Consider the following 22673-nt stretch of genomic DNA (forward strand, 5'->3'; position numbering starts at 1 on the left):
GGGGGGGGAACGGGCTGGGGAAGGATGGCCGGGGGAAGCTAGCGGAAGCTGGGACCTGCTTGCGGGCTTCCGCCTCCAGAGTCTTCCAGGTCAGTGGCCTCAGGCCAAAGTCGCAAGCCGCTGTAAAGTAGAGGAGAAAGTGTCGGGTGGGTCCTGAAGGTAAGATGGAAAAGCAGCTCTCTTGAGGTCTGGGGACGCGGGGAAGGAATAGGAAGTGACGCATCATCGACAGCAACCTGGCCCAGGAGGCGGCGGCGGCGGCGGGATGGAATGGGATGGGGTAGCAGGTGAAAGATAACGGGGTTAGCGGAGCAGGGTGGGGAACCCAGGGAGCCTGAAGGGCAGGGCCCCTCCTAGTCTCCCGTCCGTCCTGCACGTCCCTAGCCGAGTTATCTCTCTCGCCCCTGCCATTCCCTTGCCTCCCTCCAGCACTTCGACCATCCTCCTTCCCCACCTCGAGCCCTTGGACCCTTTCTCCCTCCTCCTCAACCCCTGCCTCCTTCCAGCTCCTCAATCACCCTCCCCACCTCGAATCCACTAGTGCCCTTGCCACATCTCACCTCTCCCCTATCCAATCCTCGAATCCCCGACATCCTTCCACTCTTCTCTTCTCCCCAAATACTTCTCTCCGCTTCAGAAGTCTTGGGCCTTCAGCTCCCAAGCAGAGTCAGTTCAGGACCAGGTTCCATTCCTTAATCCCAGTACCTCATCCTCAAACCGCCCCTTGCCCCTTTTGCAGCACAATTAGCCAGCCTTAAGTGTTTGCTTTGCGATACCTGTGAGGATAAGAAATAGAAGGTAATAGAACACAGGCTGTAGTTACCTTTGAAAACTGGCCCAATCCTCTCTTTAGTCCTCTTACACCCTTCTCCCTTCCAGTGACAGAGAGTGTTTTCAATGATGCGTCCATCCCTGGACCACTCTCCTTCCTCATCTCGCTTCTATCAAGTCCCAGCTAAAATCTTCCTTTGTGCAAAAAGACATTCCCAGGCCTTTCCTCTGAGACTATCCCCGATTTGATTTCTTGTTTTTACATGGTTATTTGTAGGCATTTAATCAGTACAAGTTGGTTTGATTTCAGTTGTTAATTACATGTGTAACTGACCTAGCACTGCATCTGACCAAACCACAGTTTCCGCTTCCATAAAATGCAGATAGTAATTTGTCTTACCTCCCTGAGAGAAGTGCTATATAAATATCAACAACTTGATACAGTAATCAATATTAATCAGCATGTAATATAAGTATTCATAAAGTATATATAAAGTATTCATAAAGTATATATACAGTAAGTATATAATTTGATACAGTAATTATTGGTACTAATAATACAGGCCATCATTCTTCTAGAGTATAGTATCTTAGGATCACAGATTTAGAACCTGAAAGGGTCTCAGAGACTATCTAATCTAATACTCTCATTTAATAAATAAAAAACTAAGTCAGAAAAGTTAAGGTATTTCCCTAAGGTAATACAAAGAGTGGGAGAGCCATGATTTGAAAGAAAGTCTATTGACTACAAATGAATGAATGAAACTTGCACCTAAAATCTCAGTAAATCAATAAGTCAACAATTATTCATTACATATGCCTGTTATGCATCAGGCATGATGCTAAGTGCTGGAGATACAAAGAAAGGCAAAAAAAAAAAAAAAAAAAAAAAAAAAAAAGTCCTCAAGTTCTCAAGTAATTCACAATTTAATGGCTCTTGGAAAACTCATATTTTTCTGGATCTTCATTCAGATGATGCCTTCTAACTATATATGTCTACTGGATGCTATTCTAGGCATCTTCTTGATTATCAGCTCCCATAGATTTAATTACTATTTTTATGCTGATAAGCTGATAATTCTCACATTTGATTATCCAGGCCTAACCTTCAGTGTCACATCTCCAACTGGTTATCTAGAACTGGATGTCTTGTAGATAACTTAAAATTAACATGTCCAAAACTGATTTCATGATCCTTCTCTCTAAGGCCTCCCCTCTTCTTAACTTCCCTATTTTTATTAGTGTACCACTATCATCCACACCACTTCACTTTCTTTCACCCACCCTATCCAATCTCTTGCCAAGGCTTGTACATATGCCACTTTCATAACATCTCTCCATATGACTTTTCTTTTTCTATTCTGCCACTCCCCAGATCCAGCCCCTAAATCTCACCCCCTATCTCAATGGAGACAAAAGAGAATAAAAGAATTCTTGCTGCCATGCATCGACTTAGAAAACCACAAATTAACATTGTCTATATTGTATTTTTATTTTGTTAAGCATTTCCTAGTTACATTTCATTCTAGTTTTCCAGAGTTCTGCAAACTTCTAGCTAGGCAATGAGTTTATCATCTCTGTTCTGTGAGACTCTTTCCTGATTCTCCTTACTATGAGTATTTTTTCTTTGTTGATTATCTTCAATTCTGTATATTTCTTGTTTGTATATAGTCTCCTTAATTAGATTGTGAATTACTTGAGAACTTGAGGACTTTTTTTTTTGCCTGGTATTACTGGTATTACTAATGGTAAGAAAGGTAGGCCCCTCTTTCACAGAGACTTCTCCCCTCAGGGATATCTTCTGTGCCAGAGATAGAAAGAAGGTCATTGGAGGGCATTGCTATTCACAGAGCTCTTAGGTTCAAGTTCCTGGGCTATTTCCATCAGAGAGTAAGGAATGGTGGTGATTTGATTTACCCAGCACAAGCTGAAGTGCAGGCATGGAAGGTGGCTTCTGTGAATATGTAAAGACAGGAAGAAAGCTTAGGAATGCTAGTAGTCCATGGCATGTAGGGTGGATAAAGGGTAGTACTGTGAAATGAGGCTAGAAAGATTGGGTGAAGCCAGATGTTACAAACCATACTTTGTAAAAATACACACAGAGGAGTTTGTATTTTATCATCTAGACTTTAAGGAGCCACTAAAAGCTTTTTAGCTTGGGATTGACATAGGCATATTTGTGTTTTATGAAAATTATTTTCAAAGCTTTATAGAGAATGAATTGAAGAGGAATAAAATTTAAGCAGAAAGACATATTACAATATGTCTTGTATTGACCAGGTGAGAAGTAGTGAGGGCCAGATTTTGAGTGTTAGTTCTATCAGTGGAGAGGAAACGAGGTGAAGAAGTGCCAGAGGTCAAATCAGCAAGACTCAAAATTTGATCATATGTGGAGCATGAGAGAGAGAGAGAGAGAGAGGGAAGAATCAAGGATGATTCCAAGATTGGGAGGATATTAGTTCCTTCAATAGAAAAAGGAAAGTCTGAAAAGGGAACATACTTAACGGGAAAGAAAATGAGCTTTCTTTGGTGCTTAAAAATGACAATGAGACTTCCAGATAGAGAAACAGCAGGCAATGATGGGAGACAGCAGTTCCAGAACTGCATTTTGTATGTCTAAATATATTATTACTACTTGTCATTTATATTATTACATATTATTTGAACTTAATATATTGAGAAAGAGAGAAAGATTTTAGAGGCTTTCATGTAGAAATGCTCATTGAATATGAAGTGATGTGATAAAATCACCAAGGGAGAAGGTATAGAGAAAGAAGAAAAAGATTGTCAAGATTGGAGCCTTGGGAGACACCTTCATTTAGTGGACACTGGATGTTAATTCATGAAAGGAGATTGAGAAGGACAAATCAGAGAGACAGTTAAGATACAGCAAAGATGTTGAGGTGGAAGCAACAGAGAGAACAAGTAGGATAAAGACTGAGAAAACACTATTGGATTTAGCGGTTAAGAATCCTTTGGTTATCTTTGAGTGAAATGTTTCAAAAGAGTGATGAAATAACTAAATAGCCACGTGGCAAGGTGATTGGGAAAGGGTAACCATATGTTTTCCAGCTTGCCCTCTGATTGCTACACCTGTGCATGCCACTGAATTTATCTGATCAACTATTCACATGTAGTAAACTCATAGAATTTTAGAACTGGAAGGCCCTCGAGATGAGAGAAATAGCATAGTGTATGTAATAGAAAGCCTCAGATTTAGGGTTAGGTGGTGTCTGGATTCTCGTCCCTAAAGTCTGATCCCCCATTGAGTCTCAATCTCCTCCATTACAGACTGAAGTCAATACTTCATAGTGATATTATGAAGATCAAATGAGAGGGGGAAGAGAGCTTTGCAGACTTTAAGTACTCTATATTCCAGTTGATATTTTTTCATTAATCTCTCATTTTACAGATGAAGGAAAAGAAGCTCAAAAAGATTAAATGTCTTCCTTTAAATCAGAGATAGTGACCAAGGTAGATCTAGAACTTAGATCTTTTAGTCTTTTAGTCAGCCAGTATACAAATATAAATTACTACTGTACTAGATGTTATATGAGACAGGCCCTGCCCTCAAGGCTAACAATATTTGTAGGATATGAGGTGTGTCTTTAGTGGTATCCTATCAGTTTTCTTCATTGGAATCATTAGTTTCATTTCTTCATTTGCCATTCTATTTTTTTTTTTCTAAAAGCATGCTAGGCCTGTTCCCTCTTTTTTTCTCCTTTACAATCAATGTTTTTTTTAGAGTTTTAACATTTACTACATCATAACATTCTTCTCTCTCAAAATTTGTAGCAGGATTTGTCTGTACTAAACTATGAAAATTAAGCAAGATAATTTTTTTAACTTCTGCTTCTCATAAGAAATTTTATCTTACTTTGTTTTGACTATTTTATATAATTTTAGTTACAATAAAACATTTAATTGACCATACATTAAAGTCCAAGAGGGAAGTCCAGGAGGAATAATATTTTAATGCAAAGCAAAGAAAAAAACAATTTAAAGTATTTATTTGTAGAATATACACTTTGAATACTGATATTTATTAATGAAAGATAATTAATTATCCTGATCTTTCTTTGCAAATAATCTTTTTCTGAAACTTGTTCCAAATCATGTTTCTTAACTCTTTCTCTAAAGATTCAGATTTTTAGCAGCTGTACTTATTCCTAATGTTACAGTAATGTTGACTTGTACAGAGATAGGAACCTAGTTATTCTTAGACAGTTTTATTGCTGATAGAAACTGGCTACTGCTCAAGTTCTTCTTACATTATAAGCATTAGTGGTTGTTTCTCCTTTTGACAAGAATTTAAGCCATTTGGAATCAGTGAACATTGCTTAGAAATTAATTTTTATATGTATCTAATAATAAATTTGAGTATAAAACAAGTAAATTAGTACTATTTTCTTTAATGACAAGCTGAAATAATGCTACTTGTTTAATTGTGTAGTATTCCAAAATTAAGAAATTTCAGGTCTTTGATTAAATAAATTATATTTTTGTTATTTGTCTATTTTGTATACAATTTGGCAGTAGTCTTACATATCTATATAGTACATGCAGAGTTTAGTTTTTTGTTAAAGTTGTTCATATTCTACATACTTCAAATATTCATATTTATGTGCTTAATATTTGTTGAATTGAACAAGCTCACCTTAACTGTTGAAATGTTATTTTTCTTTATAATTGCAGATTTTTCTAATACACAGACTTTGAGAATAATCTAATCTTGAAACTGAACCAAGTAGAAACCATGAAGAAACATTTTAAGTATTGTTATTAAAATTAAAATCATGGCCTCGTCAGCAAATCTGGATGTGGGAGCCCAACTGATTGTGGAAGAATACAGCAACAGCTATAGTTTAACTGATATGACAGATGTTAAAGCGGAGCACCCATTGGATTCAAATCCTGAAGAAGGCCCAGCTCAGAGTGTTGCAATGGGGATGAAATTTATTTTGCCTAATAGATTTGATATGAACGTGTGCTCTAGATTTGTAAAATCTTTAAATGAAGAGGATAGTAAAAATATTCAGGATCAAGTTAACTCCGACCTCGAGGTGGCATCTGTCCTATTTAAAGGTTGAAATTTATGGTATAAGTTATTGCATTTGTTTTGTTTTTCCATTCCCATTGTAAAATTTGTTTTACATGATACACACACACACACACACACACATATGCGTGTGTATGTGCATGTATGTGTATACATATTTATTTGTGTGTAGGTGTACATATGTGTAAATATGTGCAAACACCTGCACATATGTTACACACATGCTTGTATAATTAGGAAGGTCCTGGGCTATCTCTTAACTTTATTTTCTTTTCTAGTACCATTCTGAAACTAATGTTAAATTCTTTAGGTCAGATATAATATAAAAGAATATATGTGAATGGGGAGGTGAGGTATATACTATTTGCAGTGAAATACTCTAATACATCCTAGACTGCAAGAATTTAATTTGTATTGAGTTAAGAGTGCTGGGTAACCTCTTGAATAATACAAGTCTACTTTTCCATTGATCATTTGATACTATTTAAAAATATAAAAATTAGGTAGTCTTACTAGTCATGAGCAAGATCATTTAGAGCTTCTGTGAATGTTGGGAGGGGGGGCAGATATGTTATGTGTGGGGGTCAGGTGACTGTGGGTATATATTTCTGCTCAGTCATTTTCTATTTAATCAAAGACTGTAACCAAATAGGTTTGTATATATAATTTATATATACTTATACATATAATTTAAGTATTTCATAATTTTACAAGAAAGAAATTGTCACTCCAGTCACTCATTTCCTCTATTATATTATATTATAGTACATTCAGAGTTTAGTACTCTGAATGTTATAGAATATTGTTTTATCTGTTGCTAAGATATGGGTAGTTACTCTAATACAGTGAATTATTTAGTAATATTCAGAATATGGGGAAATCATCTGTGAATATGGCAGGGCTTTTTCATTTTTTTTTAAAAGGCAAGATAATTGCTAAAATTAAAATAGAATTTTGACTTGCCTTCCAACTTCTGTCAAGAGATATTTGAAAATAACTCATAGCCCAGGTAGTGGATAGAAGGCCAGCCTCAGAGTCAAAAACATATCCCAATTCAAGTACCAACTCTGACAGAGACTTCCCTGAGGCAGTCACTCAACTTCTCAGTGCTCCAGACAACTAAGACCTAAAGCTTAATAAGTGTTTTTAATTCATCTGATTTGTTTTGAATGATTTCTTTTTTCCTCCATCTTCTTTCTCCTCCAAAAAAAGGCTCTGTTAAAGAACACGTTACTGGTAGGAAAATGAAGAATTTTAAATATACATACATATGTGTATATATTTGTGTATATAATCATGTATACACAAATAAACATTGTTTATAGTAATATATTGACTCACTAGTAAAGCAGTTTCATAAATTTAACTGAAATAGTATCAAAATACTTTTATGTATTCTATTTTATTAAATATTTGTTTGGTCATTTAATTTAAAATAGTCAAAATCCATTTTTGTGACCAAGGATATTTATTATTTTTTTCTGTTAGAGAAAAAGTGGCATCAGAACAATAAACACTTTTTTTAAATCTTCAGAGTTATTTGACTGGGATTCAAACAAAGCCATTCAAATACACATCCATTTTTTTAAAATCAGTAATTTTATATGCTTCTGTATATGTTTTATGTATATATGTGCATATATAATTTTATGTGTGTGTATATAAATGTATATTTATACATATATGTCTAAGTATATAAGTGATCCCTTTTGGGATGAATTAGGGTTGTTTGGGGCTTATGATTTCATCACTTTGAAAAACTTAACATGGAAATTCCTTTCAGCAATGCAGATAAATAATTCATAGTCTTAGGTTACTTGGGGCACTGAAATTTGATCAATTTGTATTTAGAAACATAGCAAGTATATGTCAGAGACAGGATTTAAGCCCAGCTCTTTCTAACTCCAGGAAAACCATCAATTTTGCCTTTCATTATTCTCTTATTTAAAAGTTACAATTTGTGACCAATTAGGGAAAAAAAAAAGGAAGAAAGAAAATTCATGAAATAATAGAAATTATTTGATTCCTTTGTAGTTAAATAATTCTATTTCTATGAAATTCTCATTGTGATTGACTGGAAAAATAAATATACATTTTGATCATAAAATGTATATAAAACAGAAAGTCTAAATTGACTTGAAGTTTTTTTTTTTTAATCCATTTAAGTAATCAGGCTACTAGTATTTGTTGAATATATATTGTTCCAATTTTACTTCTGTTGAAAAATTTTTTTCATCTGTTTTAACCTATTTGATTTAGCTGAATGCAATATCCATACATCCCCTTCTCCTGGGATTCAAGTAAGGCATGTCTACACTCCTTCAACAACTAAACATTTTTCACCCATAAAACAGTCAACTACTTTAACAAACAAACATAGAGGAAATGAGGTATCGACAACACCTCTGTTGGTGAATTGTAAGTATTTCTCAATGGCATGTTTACCTTCGTTAGTAAAATAATTTAACAAATTTAATTTTGAAGTAATATCAGATATATTTGAACATGAAGGTGGTAGTTTATTGGGGAAGGAGTGAGGAAGTGGTAACATAATCAGATCTGTTTTTTAGGAAGATCACTTTGGCAGCTCTGTGGAGATGGACTGGGCTGGGAAGAAACATGTGGCAGGAAAAGCAGGCAACAAATTGTTGTAATAATGCAAGTGGGAGGCCCTGATTCAGAGCCTGAACTCAGATGATGACAGTCAGGAGAGGAGGGCACATATGTGAAAGGTGATACAGAGGTTAAATTAAAAGGATTGGATTGGGAGATGAGAGATAGTAAGGAGTTGAGGATGACACTCAGGATGTGAGCTGGGGGACTGGATAGTGGATTCCTCAAGTAATAGTAGATTTTAGAAGGTAGGGAATCTTTGAGGAGAAAAATAACTAGTTTGGGACATATTAAGTTTAAGATGTTTACAGGATATCCTTGTTCAAGATGTCCAACCGGCAGTTACAAATGCAAACCAAAGGCTGGCAGAGAGGTGGAGGCTGGATAAATAGATTTAAGAATCATAAGCATAGATATAATAATTGAATCCATGGAAGCTGATAAATTCACCAAGTTAAATAGTAAAGATAGAGGGAAAAGAAAAAAGACTCTAGGACAGACCTCTTTGGGACACCACAGTTAATGGGGATGGCCTGGATGAAGATCTAAAAGGAAGTCTGGAAAAAGGATTGTGAAAACCTAGAGAGGAAGTCAGGTGTAAAGTGTTTAGAATACCAGGTATGCATTTCTTAAAAAACATGAAGCAGTTAACAAAAGGTGAATGTTGTTATAATTCCAATATTCTTATTGTAATTTTGATTACAGATTTGAATTTATCAATTTCAAATGATAAATATTCTAAATTTATCCAAACAAGAGATAAAGTAATATAAAATGGATTACTTGCTATGTAGGGGAGGAGGAAGGTGGGGACAGAGGGAGAAAAATCTGAAAAACAAGATTTTGCAAGGCTGAATGTTGAAAATTATCTTTGCACGTATTATGAAAAATAAAAAACTATTACTATCTTTAAAAAATAAAGTAATATAATATCATATCAGAGAAATCAAATGACCAAACCATATGGACTCAATACAATAGCCACAAAGCAGCCACTTTGTATTGTTACAGACCAATACCTTTAAATTGTGTCTTAATTCATCTTTGGATGTATTTTTCAATAATGCTATTTATCTGTTGTCAGAATAATCTTACATTGCAGACTAATGACTGTCTCTGTAGATAAGCAGTATAGCAAATTTTTTAGATTGGAGAAATGGAGGAAAATTGCACAAGTAAACAATTTAGATCTGAAAGAAAATATATTTGTCATGTACCTGTGACACATTTCATACTGTTGTTTCAGCCTTATCTGTTCATCAATTGGCTGCTCAGGGAGAAATGCTCTATTTGGCCACTCGTATTGAACAAGGTGAGATAACTAAGTAGTCTATTTAATCATATTCACTTAGAAGTAATTAATATTTGCAACTATGTACATTAGAGAGGTCATTTCAGATAGGATTGGCTTTTACATGGTAAATTCCATTGACCCTATTAAAAACTCTAGATCTCAATCCATGACATGGATTTAGAGAAAAGACATTATGGACTTTAACTTTACTATTACATTCTATGTTGCTAGGCCACGAAAATGAAGGTGAAAATCAATAGAGTTCTGCACAGCTAACAGATTAGGGGGTAAGCAGATTGGAGGGCAGGGTGGTGAATGGGGGGTGGGGGGAACCTTCAAGCTGGGTTTCCAGTAGACTGTCCTAAATTATTTACTATGCATTTGTATTGTATTCTTTTAGTAAATGACAAGAATGGGGGAAAAAATTTAAATTATTTAACATGGAAGTTGTAATAAAATGACTTCCCTACTAAAACAGTCTCATTTTGTGTTTATATTTTATAATCTGTTTAGGATTTAGTATTTAATTTATAAAGTGTCAGATATAAACAAAGTCAATTGTACATTGGTTGTATTTTAATAAATTGTTTTCAAAATGATTTCATGGATCAAATTTGAGCTCAAAATAAAAATCCTCACACTTACATACTAAAATTACTCCTTTAGAATGTCAGGATTTATGTAACAAATAGTATATACTACTTCAGTGGTACAAATAACAACCCACCTATATATTTTCTTATCTTCTGTGATCATTGTCCATGTCCTCCAGTAAACCAAGATAACTGACATTTATGTACTATCTTAAAACCTTACTAAGCACTTTTATTATTATATTTAGTAAATCCTCCATAGAGTATCTACACAACTCCAGACCTTTTTCCAAGTCTTAACATTGCATGAGTACTAGACCAAACAGACTGTCTTTTTACTCCTTGCGCTTTATTATATGACCAGGTCACTACCTTTCCTTATCTTGTTTTTCTAAATGATATTTTTCATATCATTTCTTGATTCAATTCATGAAGCAAAGAATAAATAACAAAGCATAATTATTGTTAGACACTGAAATTATTTTTCTTTTAAACAGAAAATGTAATCAACCATACAGATGAAGAAGGATTTACTCCTCTAATGTGGGCTGCTGCTCATGGGCAAATAGCAGTAGTAGAGTTTTTGCTTCAGAATGTAAGGAAATTTTCACAAATTTATATTAGTAACTTTCAGATTCAGTCCATCAGTATTGTTCACTGTGTATCTCAAACTGTAATAAGATCCTTGAAGTATGCAGGGGAAAAAAAAAGCATCATCCTTGACCTCAGGGAGTATACAATCTATTCAAGGAAACCACACTAAAATATATGAAAATTAAAAAAATCCTAGTATTTCACTGATTGAGCCACCTATATGAATAGCAGTCCTCTCTATAACAACACTGACAAGTAGTCATCCTACTTCTCCTTGAAGCTCTCCAGTAATGGAGAACTCACCAGCTCTTAAAGCAACCTATTCTACTTTTACTCTAGTTTTAGGAAATTTTTCTTACCCGCTACATAAAAAAAAAATATAGCAGAGATGAAAGAAGGGAGATTTTTGTATGAGCTAAAAAAGGTTTCTTGGTAAAGGTGGGATGAGCACAATCTTGAATGATAGGTAAGATTTAGAAGAACAAATGGAAAGAGGAAGAAGTTTACAGACAGAGAAAAAATGTAAATTTATAAGATTATCTTATGAGTGCAAAAAGCACATATACTATAGTTAACTTCATTTAAAGTAAACTAAAGAAATTCATGTTCTCGTTTGTCATCCTTTGTAATTATTACTGATAACAAGCAATGATAATGATAACAATAAGGATTTTAAGTTCTGATGGAACTTTAAAAAATCACTTTCCTTTTATTTTTTTTCTTCTAGGGTGCAGATCCACAGATTTTGGGGAAAGGACGAGAAAGTGCCCTGTCATTGGCCTGTAGTAAAGGATACACAGACATTGTCAAAATGCTGCTAGATTGTGGAGTAGATGTTAATGAATATGATTGGGTAGGTTGGGTAAGACAGGCTGTCATCTCTAACTTTCAAGTTGTGGGCATATTTTATAACTTGTATTTCACTCAACTCTTCCTTGGAAGTTTTAAGGAATAATGTAAGTGATATTTATTAATGACAATAAAAATAATTGTAATATAAGATTTTATAAGTTATAGACTTATTTAATCTGAGAAACATTGCTGTTATCAAACATTAAAATTTGTCTTTGCAGATTAATCTTATTTCAGGTTTGGAGGATGGTTGAAAATGATTTAAATTATTTTAAATTGCTTTTTAACTTCCTAATTCTTATCAACTCTTCTCACATCAGCAGTTTTTGTAAGATTTTTCTAGAGTAATATCAAATGACTCTATATTGACTTTTTTTCCCTTTCATTTCTTTTTTTTTTTTTTTTCCAGAATGGGGGAACACCTTTACTTTATGCTGTGCATGGAAATCATGTGAAATGTGTAAAAATTCTACTAGGTAAGCCAAATAAAAATCGGAGCTAGTGAGAAATTACCATGTATGACATTAACTTTCTTTTTCACTAATTATTGTTTAGAAAATGGAGCAGACCCAACTATTGAAACAGATTCTGGATATAATTCTATGGATTTATCTGTAGCTTTGGGCTATAGAGGTGGTAAGTATTTTAGAATTTCATCCTATTTAGCTAAACCTTACAAACTTTTCACTAAAGATCATTCCACCAGTATTTATCATCCTGTATTCCAGAAAATTTTGTCAAAAACACCCTTCTTCTGGCATAAACTCTTGACCTGAATAAGTATGATTACTGTTAATATATGTTTATAGAAATCTTAGAAAAAATATAAATATAAAGAAAATATAAATCTCTACACAATCTGGAAATCACTTTCTGTTCATGTTGCTCTTTTCCAACTTAAGTTTTTTAGCAGATAAGATTATGTAAGTGCCTGCTTATTTAAAAGGTGCTTTTAGCATTTCATTCACAAATTGTATTTACAAAATATTTTGTAATCTTGTTTTCATCATTCCTTTTAATACTTTTGTGAAAATGGATATCTCAGTTTTGCAAAGGAAAAATATTACTGTCCTGAATTTAAATTATTCTTTTCTTGAAAATCTAACCTACACAAAACCTGACTATCACAATAGAAAGTTATATAAGTAAATACCAAAAATTTTTTCCTTTAAAACTTCTCATGTTAGAGATATGGTCCACAGAGCAATATTGTAATAAACAGACACACACACAAAAAAAATCCACTAGACTTTTTATGCCACATAAGTATCAGAGTTCAGTTTCAAATGCCTGGTTTCCTTATCTACCAAGTTATATATACTTCAGACTATTGCTTAGAAACCAGTGTTTTCAGAGCTGAGGTCATGTTTCTTAAATGTGATATAACTTGTTTACAGTTATAGTGATCCTGATAGTTTCTTTATTTTAGTTCAACAGGTTATTGAGGCACATTTGTTGAGGCTGCTACAAAATATCAAGGAATAGACTTACAATCAACAGGAAATGTTCTGTTAAAAACCATTTGCTTTTTTTTTTCGTAGTCCCAATAAGTGACAAAGTCTTGTTTACTTTTTTAAACTTTACCTCAGTCACAATATTTACTGATTTTTAGTAAATTTTAATAAATTTCCTTCTTTAGGTAATTCACTGGTGTATAGTAAACTTGGTGTGGATGTTTTCTTTGTAAATTTATTTTACTGTGTATTTAAAAATGTAAATTAATATTGTGTTGCATGTAAACTTTTCTGGTCAACATAATTACTTAAATCTTCATATAAAGTGTAGTAGTTTTATAGTTTCAAAATTTATTCAAATTAATCCTCTCACATTCACCTATTGACTTTATATGGAATTTAGGTGAATTTCCATAGAAAACAAATTTCATTGTTAAAGTTTTTTGAAAGTGCACAAAGTGTGATTGTTTACAGAATGCTGTTCACTTATAAATAACTTCTGTCTGTTTGCATAGTTGTCCTTAAAAATTTAAGATATATTTTGAAATATCTTTAGGGTTTCCGTTTAAATTGTTCTATTAATGATTTTAAATATTTATAAACATTCTTGTTTTAAATGAACCTGAATATAATTAAGGCAAATTTAATATATACTCTCTAATACTCAAATGTTTCTTTGATTTTATCAATCTGGATGTTTACTCTAGTAATGCAAATTGCAATCTTTCTGTGTCAGTAGCTCTTGTTTAGGTCCTCCCACAAGTTTATTTCAGGGGTTCCACCCAATGTGCTAAAGTTGTTTTTTCCTGGCATCATAACCATATCAGTGGAGCACTCAGACTCTCTGTCACCCTTGCCGTGTAGCTAGCTCTTCTTCTCTTCTCTCCAGTGACAACTTTCATATCTGTTCATCATAGTTCCTCACTGCTTATGTGTGACAACCTACCCACTCCTATTGTATGCCTCTCCATTGCTTTCTATGTGATGTCACTTTTGCTTCTGTAGAGACTTCTGTTCCATTTCTCATAGCCTTAAGATAGCATTATTAGCATATTGATCTTAAAAACCATGAGCCTTTGTTTTTGGAGAAAATTTGGGAGCTTTCTAATTTCCTGAAAGCAGCAATTCTTGAATTTCCTGCTCTCATCCTCCTGTGTAATTCTGGGCCTAACTCCTCCTTTGTACTCTCTGTTCCATATGGACATACAGATGGACAAATTCTATATAATTATGATATGAAGTTGGATGAGCAATAGACATTCTCTCTCCATGCTTAAATGGTTAAGAATTTATTCAAAGAGACTCCACTGTGTTCCAAAATTTGATGCAACCAGCATAATATTATCCATCAACAGGAATATCCAGAACACCTCACTATCCACAAAGACTTTGAACTGGATCTTCCTTCTTACAATCAGTCGTGGACATCTTTGGCAAGCCTGTGGCATCCTGTTTTATGTCTCACCCAGTGTTTGTGATCCTTGAATTATAATTATTAAATAATGTTATTTCTTATTATAGTTTTCAAGGAATCTTGAATGGTTGTGATGTCTAGATCAAAGGTATCTTGTTAGAAGAAATTTTAAAATGGAATTTTGTTCTACCTAATCAAATGTTGTTTTCATAATCAATAAGTAAGCACAGTGGAATTTTGTATCCTCTGCATCTTTCAATCAGTTATAAAATGGTAAAAGTGTGGTCCACAGTAGATGTCTGGTGAAAGCATGCCTGTTTTCTCTAAAAACTAATCGAGGTTGCCCTTGATATGTGTACAGAGGAGTTTCAAAAATATTTTATGTAGAGAACATAGGCAATGTATAGTGTTGGATCTGGAGCCCTAAAGATCCAAGTTCAGATCTGGCCTGAACACATCACCCTCTCTCAGCCTCAGTTTCCTCATCTGTAAAGCTGGGGATAATAACAGCACCTACCTCACAGGGTTGTTGTGGGGATCCAATGATATAGCATGTAAAGTGGTTTGAAAAACTTAAAGTGCTATGTAAATATTACATGTCAATAATTATTGATGTTCTTCAAGTTGCCCTTTTTTTCTATATCAGTAAGGTCTGAGATTTTTTTTCACGCACTTTTGGTATGTTGCCTTTATTAGTTACCTTGTGTAAATCAGTCACCTTTATAAGCTTGTCACTCTTTCCTCTGTGTCTTCTTGGTCTAATCCAGTTGTTTATTCCATCTTTGTTGTCTTCAATGCCATCTCTGAAATAAGCACATCTGGGACTGTAATGTTAGGGACCAAGTGTAGTGGTGTCCCACTTCACGGGTAAAAACCGGAAAAAGCAATCTTCCTTTTTACTTCTACTTGTTTGTTGTACATTCATTTTCATCCTAAAATACTCTCGGGAATCTTTGCTTAATTGACTCTTCTACAGAGAAGTTGGATTGTGCAATTTTTTAAAAATGCACAGATGGTGATTGTTTACAGAATGCTATTCAAGTGTAATTTTAAACTGGTTTTACCTTCTATTGTTTTCCCCTGGTTTTTGACATGATACTACTCATAGTCATCTATCATAAGAATTTTCAAACAACTTTATAATCTTACCCTGGTTTTGTTTCTCACCACCATATCTCTTGTCAGTTGGCAAGTAAATGACTAAGGTGCTTTATTAGGCTTTTTTGGTCTCATTGTTATGACATTTGGTTTACATCAATTAAACTGTAAAATTCTTATGATCAGTGTTGATGTCATTTGTATTTTCTGGTACTCATTTTTCATTATCAATTGCTTAGATGATTCAGGATAAAATTGTTTCAATTCCATATCATTTTTTCTCATTGTTCACTCTAGGTTTTTACAAATTTATACTCTGGTACCAAGTCAGAAGTTTAATTGTACAGAGACGGTCAGTTACCTTCATATCAATAGCAAGTTTGAAATAGAATTAATTTTATTTTTTGTGATGTTATTCAGTTCACCATGCAATATAAAAGTATGCAGTTTCTGTGTAATCTGCAAGTATTTGGCCTCTTAGTTTTTCTTCCTACGTGTTTTCCAATTTATTTTTTACTATTCCCACTTATTCCTACTTTGTTTTAGTTACTGAGCATAGCAAAAGCAACATTGATTAAGGCCCTGCCACATAGGCTAGTCTAGTTTCTTCTAAAAACATGTCATGTAGCCTGGACTGATTTTTCACTAAAAGGTAGGGAACCTTCCCTGAGACTTGTTTGGGCCAGTAAAGCTTGAACAATTGGCACAGCAGCCCACTTGATTAAGGCATTAAAAAGTCCAGCTCGCAAGGACTTGTTGAATATCCCGCTGTCATGAGAATCAACCCACTCTTGACTAGGTTTTTGTAGGAAAAGTAGGCTCCCTCTCCTTAAATCAACATTGTATTCTTGATAATTATTTTCACTGTGTTGGCCAAGTAAACCTTTTGTAAACTGTCAATGGCCTTATGAGTGTCTCATTTCATCCAATCCCAAGCCTGAACCTTTTAGGCCCGGTTCACATGTATTAAAGTTTTGTGTTAATTTAATTTGAAGCATCTTACAAGTTTTTTTTTTTGTTTTTTTGTTTTTTTTTTGGTAGAATTCTTCTATTTCTTCATCCTCTGCATTCATTGTTAGCTACAGTTATTTTCATGGTGCTCTTTTTGCAAATATTCATCACAAACAATGCAATATTAGACAACCACATCTCTAGTAAATAAATATTTCTTCTTGGGTATACAAGTAAACCAATTATGACAACTCCTTTCTTGGTTTTTGCTAGTATTTCTTCCAATTAGTTGCAATTTCCTTCTTTCTTTTGGTTTCTTTTATAGTAAGAATGTCAGCATTGATATAAATCACTAATAAGTTCACTGCATTGGCCGCTGGTCAAGGATCTTACATTTAGAACATCATCAATTAAAATGTATATTGCCTAAAAAAAATTATTTAATGTTTTTTTCCTCTTTTGCCACTATCATTGTAGAAGTGGAAGAAACCTGCATAGTATTGAGTACTATTTAATTAGTTTTACAGGACCAAAGAGCTAAATCACGATCGCACTAGTGTAGTTTCTCCACATGTAGGTGAGGTTGGTTTCTCAGAAAGCTATTTCAGTCTTTAGCCATTCTCAAATCCTCATTCAAAGCCTGTTCAATATAATAGGAGCATTCAGAACTCATGGTCAACAGGAATGCTTTCAAGAAGGCACTAAAGTAGAACTCTGGAGAAATTATAAAAGAGATAGATTAAATCTCTAAGGATAGCAAAATACCACAATTCTCTCAGAGAAACTGCAAATCTGATCATCCAAATCTATTAAAGAGAGCAGTTAGGCAAGATTGACTTGACAGCTGGGTCCAGGACCTAGATCATCATTACTTAAGTTAAACAGCTATGGGGGAAAGTGCTAAACAAATTTAAAACTTTGAAAATAACACGTGAAATATGTAGAGTACTTTAGGAGCAGATAGGTAGGCACAGTGGATAGAGAGCTGCTCAGTTTACTTATTTGTCAAATAAACTGGAGAAGAAAATGTCAAATCAACACCAAATGGGATCATAAAGTCCAAAAGGACTGAAGTCACATGTAGTGCTTTTTAGTTTTTTAAAACGCTTAACAATTATTGTCACACAAATATTGGAGGGGATGTGGGGAAACTGGGACACTGATGCATTGTTGGTGGAGTTGTGAAAGGATCCAACCATTCTGGAGAGCAATTTGGAACTATGCTCAAAAAATTATCAAACTTTGATACAGCAGTGTTACTATTGGGTTTATATCCTAAAGAGATCTTAAAGAAGGGAAAGGGACCTGTATGTGCAAGAATGTCTGTAGCAGCCCTGTTTGTAGTGGCTAAAAAATGGAAACTGAATGGATGTCCATCAATTGGAGAATGGCTGAGTAAATTGTGGTATATGAATGTTATGGAATATTATTGTTATGTAAGAAATGACCAGCAGGATAAATACAGAGAAGCCTGAAGAGACTTACATGAACTGATTCTGTGTTAAATGAGCAGAACCAGGAGATCATTATACACTTCAACAACAATACTATATGATGATCAATTCTGATAGATGTGGCCTTCTTCAACAATGAGATGTATCAAATCAGTTCTAATTGATCAGTAATAAATAGAACCAACTACACCCAGTGAAAGAACTTTGGGAAATGAGTATGGACCACAACATAGTATTTACACTTTTTCTGTTATTGTTTGCTTGCATTTTTGTTTTTCTTCCCAGGTTATTTTTACCTTCTTTCTAAATCTGATTTTTCTTGTATAGCAAGGCAACTGTATAAATATGTTTACACATATTGTGTTTAACATATACTTTAACATGTTTAACATGTATAGGACTACCTGCCATCTAGGGGAGGAGGTGGAGGGAAGGAGGGGAAAAGTTGGAACAGAAGTTTTTGCAAGGGTCACTGTTGAAAAATTACCCATGCATATGTTTTGTTAATAAAAAGCTATTAAAAAATGATTGTCACAACAACCCTCTGAGGTGTTATCATCCCCATTTTACAGATGAGATTTCTTATTCTAAGAGCTTGTGATGTTCACAATAGAAGGGGAAAATTTCAGTTAAAACTTGGCCTCTGATACATTAGTTGTGTGAACTTGGGCAAGTCATTTAACCATGTTTGCCTCAGTTTTCTCAAATGTACAATGGGATAATAGTAAGCACTTACCTCCCAGTGTTATGAGGATTCAATGAGATACTTGTTTGTTTTTTATTACAGCTTTTTAGTTTCAAAACATGTATGGATAATTTTTCAACATTGATCCTTGCAAAATTTGGTGTTCCAAAATTTTCCCTCCCTTCCCCATTCTCTCCCCTAAGATGGCAATAATCCAATATATGTTAAAACATATAATTAAATTCAATATATGTATGTGTATTTATGCAATTATCCTGCTGCACAAGAAAAATCAGATCAAAAAGGGAAAAAAATGAGGAAAAAAACAAAATGCAAGCAAACAACAAAAAGAGTGAAAATGCTATGTTATGACCCACACTCAGTTCCCACGGTCCTCTCTCTGGGTGTAGATGGCTCTCTTCATCATGTGATTATTGAACCTGGCCTAGATCATCTCTTAAAAAAAAAAAAAAAAGATCACTTGTAAAAAAAGTACTTTTCACATACTGGACACCTGTATTATGTGCCAAGTCCTTTCTGCAGCTCACCACCACATGTCCAGAAGCCGTCTGGAAGTGTATAAACCCTGAAGTTTCCAAGCAATGAGTCAATATCTTGGAACCCTGGAGTTTTCCGATGAGCTCTGACTACATGTTGGCAAGACTGAGTCAGCCTTCCTGGTTAGTTATCAATCCTGATGAGGGTATCAGTCAGCAAGGATTTTGCAGAACTTTTGGAATGAAGTTTGATCTAGGTAGAATGATAGATTATGAGAGGATAGTTTAAAGGAATTTGGTGTTTGGAGAATAAGAAACAGGAAGCGGGGGATGTAGAGAAAGTTTTGTAAAGGGAAATGAAAGAACAAAAATAACATTCTTGTAGTGATTTGGTTGCTTGTTTAAAGATAATCTGTAAAATCCCTTCAAAAACAATAACTGATGTTCCACTTTCTCTCAGGTGAACCGGTTCTCATAAAGTCTTTACGCCAAAAAACTTCTCTAATTTTGATCAAGTTGAAATTTAGTGTCTGAAATTTTGTATTGTTCCCTACTTTGCTTTGGCTTAGAGTCTTTTATCAGTTAGGCAAGATTTTCTAAAAGTCAATTCAGTAGTGCATTAGATCAAAAGAAACTACACTGGCAAACTTTTTTATTTGTTTTTGGTAGCATTAGTTAACTGATTTGGTTTAAATTTTACCTTCAATTCATCCTATGCTGTAGGCTATATTGTTGCATCAGATATTTAAAGCTTCAGTTAATGTATGTGGGAGAGCAGCTATTAGGGTGCCTACAGGTGCATAGATGTCATGTCCCCCCTTTTGCTGCAGTCTTGCTTAATTAAGCTCCAGGATTGATTTGCATGAACCTAAATTAGCAGTCACAGTCCTGTTTGTACTCATCCAAAGTCAAATAACAGAGTTCAAGCAGAAGCATAAATACTGAAGAGCCTAAAACTAGAGCTTCTACTAGCTCACTGCATGCAGCTGTCTGTATGATTCACAACAGAATTGAGATAACTCCTGGAGCTTTGAGTTAAAAGAGCAGATGTCCCTTCCCCACTTTTGGGAAAAGAGAATGCAAAGCATCTGTAGTTCAGAAAAAGACCAAAAGATGGACCCAATAAACATCAAAAGAAGTCAGTGAAGAAACAAAGCAGAGCAGCCCCCTGGAGGGAATTGTAGATAATTGTACAGCAGAGATATCAAATAACAACAGAAACTTATAATGAAGAAAGAAATAAGCCACAACATCATTGGAAAACAATGGTTCTAGCTGAGACACTGTTCCAAGAATGAATTCCCCAAGCTACCTTTCTTACCTCATGTACTTTCCTACTGACAGTATATGAATTCATGGGAGAGGGTTCCTCAGAATGTATAGGAGAGAAATGCTGATTTTCTGGAAAGAGCACCTATTCTCAGACACAGAAGAACTAGGTTGAAATTCTTCTTTTGAAAAGTACTATCTGTGTGTTTACCTGGTTATTTAACTTCTATTTCCTCATCTATTAAAAAAATAAAGGAAGAATTGGGCCATATGTCTTCTGAAATCTCATTTTTAGATCTGGAAATGATCCTATATTCCTTGTCATTTATATTGCTTTGCTTTTACTTAAATGCCTTTGCTTTGACCTAATGTGTTCTCTCTGATCTGTGAATTAGTGCTACTTTTATGAATTCAAAAGATTTTGTCTTAAAAGGGACTCTCCTACCCACTTTAATTTCCATATTTGTCATCAAATGGCTCTAGAAATGAGTGATTTTGTGGTGAATCAATGCCTGTGCTAGGGAGAAAAAAGAGAGAGTGTATCCAAATGAAATTTATTGAAGGATAGCCTTTGCAGGTGACCAAGGCCTTAGGAGAGCTGGAAAGGGAGTTCTGCTAGATCTTAGATCCATGCCTCAAGGTTGCCTTCTGTTAGCCACCTGGTTGACCTGGAGGTCAGATCAAGTCCATGGGGATAAAGGGTAGGGGCTGATTTTTTAATGTCATAATTATCATTATCATTGTTATTATTAAAAACTAACACTTGTATAATGCTTTAAGGTTTACAGATTATATCTCATTCTCACAATGACTCTGACAGCTCTCTGACACATGTAAAAGACATTCTCTCACTTTTCCTTATCAGGAGTTCTAGGACTATGCCTTGTGCAAAGATGTTATCAGATACTTCTGCTCCCAAATCTATACTCTGGGATCTTTAAGTACCATAATTGGTTTGGAAGGAAAAGAGAAGGTAAGAGAAGGTATGATTCAGCCCACAGTTGTTTGACAGATTCACTAGGCTTATTCTTCTAAAGATAAGAGATTGCTCTCACATAGTTTTGTCTGAACTCTCAGAAAACTTCCTGGAGTTCAGAGACTCATCTCTTACTCAGCTGGCCATTAGCTAGTAGCAGGCCTTATACCAAACAAAGAACAAAAGTGCCATTATGCTTGGTCATAACTTCAATTTATTATTTAACTGTCTCTCTCCAGACGCTAAAGCATGCTACAGATACAATATAGAGGTTACTGTTCACTTGAGGCTTTTTATTCGGTGCTACATATATTGGAAATGACTTGCATCTAAGAGATAGACCAGCAACAACTTATTTGTAAGAGGTATATATGTGAATTCATAAAAGGTATGTGTGGTCACATAAGTCACCAATTTAATTCCTACTGCTGATTAAACAAAAGACCATTACACACTGAACTGGGTCTATATCTCAAAGAGATCATTTAAAAAAAAAAAAAGGAGAAGGACCCACATGTGCGAAAATGTTTGTGACAGCCCTTTTTGTAGTAGCAAGAAACTGGAAACTGAGTGGATGCCCATCAGTCAGGAAATGTCTGAATAAATTATGGTATATGAATGTTATGGAATATTATTATTCTATAAGAAATGACCAGCAGGATGATTTCAAAAAAACCTGGAAAGACATAAACTGATGCTAAATGGAGTAGAACCAAGCTGCTGTTCACAGCAGCAACAAGATTATGTGATTATTAGCTGGGATGGACTTGGTTTTTTTCAACAATGAGGTGATTCAGGCCAATTCCAATAGACTTGTGAAAGGGAGACCTATCTGCATCCAGAGAGAGAGCTACAGAGACTGAATATTGATCACAGCATAGTATTTTCACCTTTGTTGTTGTTGTTGTTTGCTTGCTTGTTTTTTTTCCCTCATTTTTTTCCTTTTTGATTTGAATTTTCTTGCATAGCATGATAAATGTGGAAATATGTTTAGAAGAATTGCATATGTTTAGCCTATATTAAGTTACTTGCTGTCTAGGGGAGGTGGGAGGGGAGGAAGGAGGGAGAAAAATATGGAACATAAGGTTTTGTAAGGATG

The 22673-nt window shown here is 34.4% G+C and overlaps 1 protein-coding gene across 5 annotated transcripts in view; it reads left to right on the forward strand.

Annotated features, from left to right (window-relative positions):
- ANKRA2 (ankyrin repeat family A member 2) overlaps nt 1-22673 on the forward strand; it is a 35939-nt gene continuing 13266 nt past the window's right edge. The window contains exons 1-9 of one of the 5 annotated variants that reach the window (XM_031966570.1): nt 1-159; nt 5467-5856; nt 8090-8248; nt 9690-9755; nt 10828-10925; nt 11652-11777; nt 12186-12252; nt 12332-12412; nt 14440-16210. In XM_031966570.1, the coding sequence (XP_031822430.1) occupies nt 5568-5856; nt 8090-8248; nt 9690-9755; nt 10828-10925; nt 11652-11777; nt 12186-12252; nt 12332-12412; nt 14440-14486 (933 nt within the window). In that variant the 5' untranslated portion in view covers nt 1-159; nt 5467-5567 and the 3' untranslated portion in view covers nt 14487-16210. Of the gene's footprint in view, nt 160-5466; nt 5870-8089; nt 8249-9689; nt 9756-10827; nt 10926-11651; nt 11778-12185; nt 12253-12331; nt 12413-13205; nt 16211-22673 lie in introns of those variants that run through there. The other 4 variants (XM_003759460.4, XM_031966552.1, XM_012541110.3 and 1 more) reach the window with 4 other exon arrangements.

This window comes from Sarcophilus harrisii, chromosome 1 (assembly GCF_902635505.1).
Source record: "Sarcophilus harrisii chromosome 1, mSarHar1.11, whole genome shotgun sequence".
Lineage (NCBI taxonomy): Eukaryota > Metazoa > Chordata > Mammalia > Dasyuromorphia > Dasyuridae > Sarcophilus > Sarcophilus harrisii.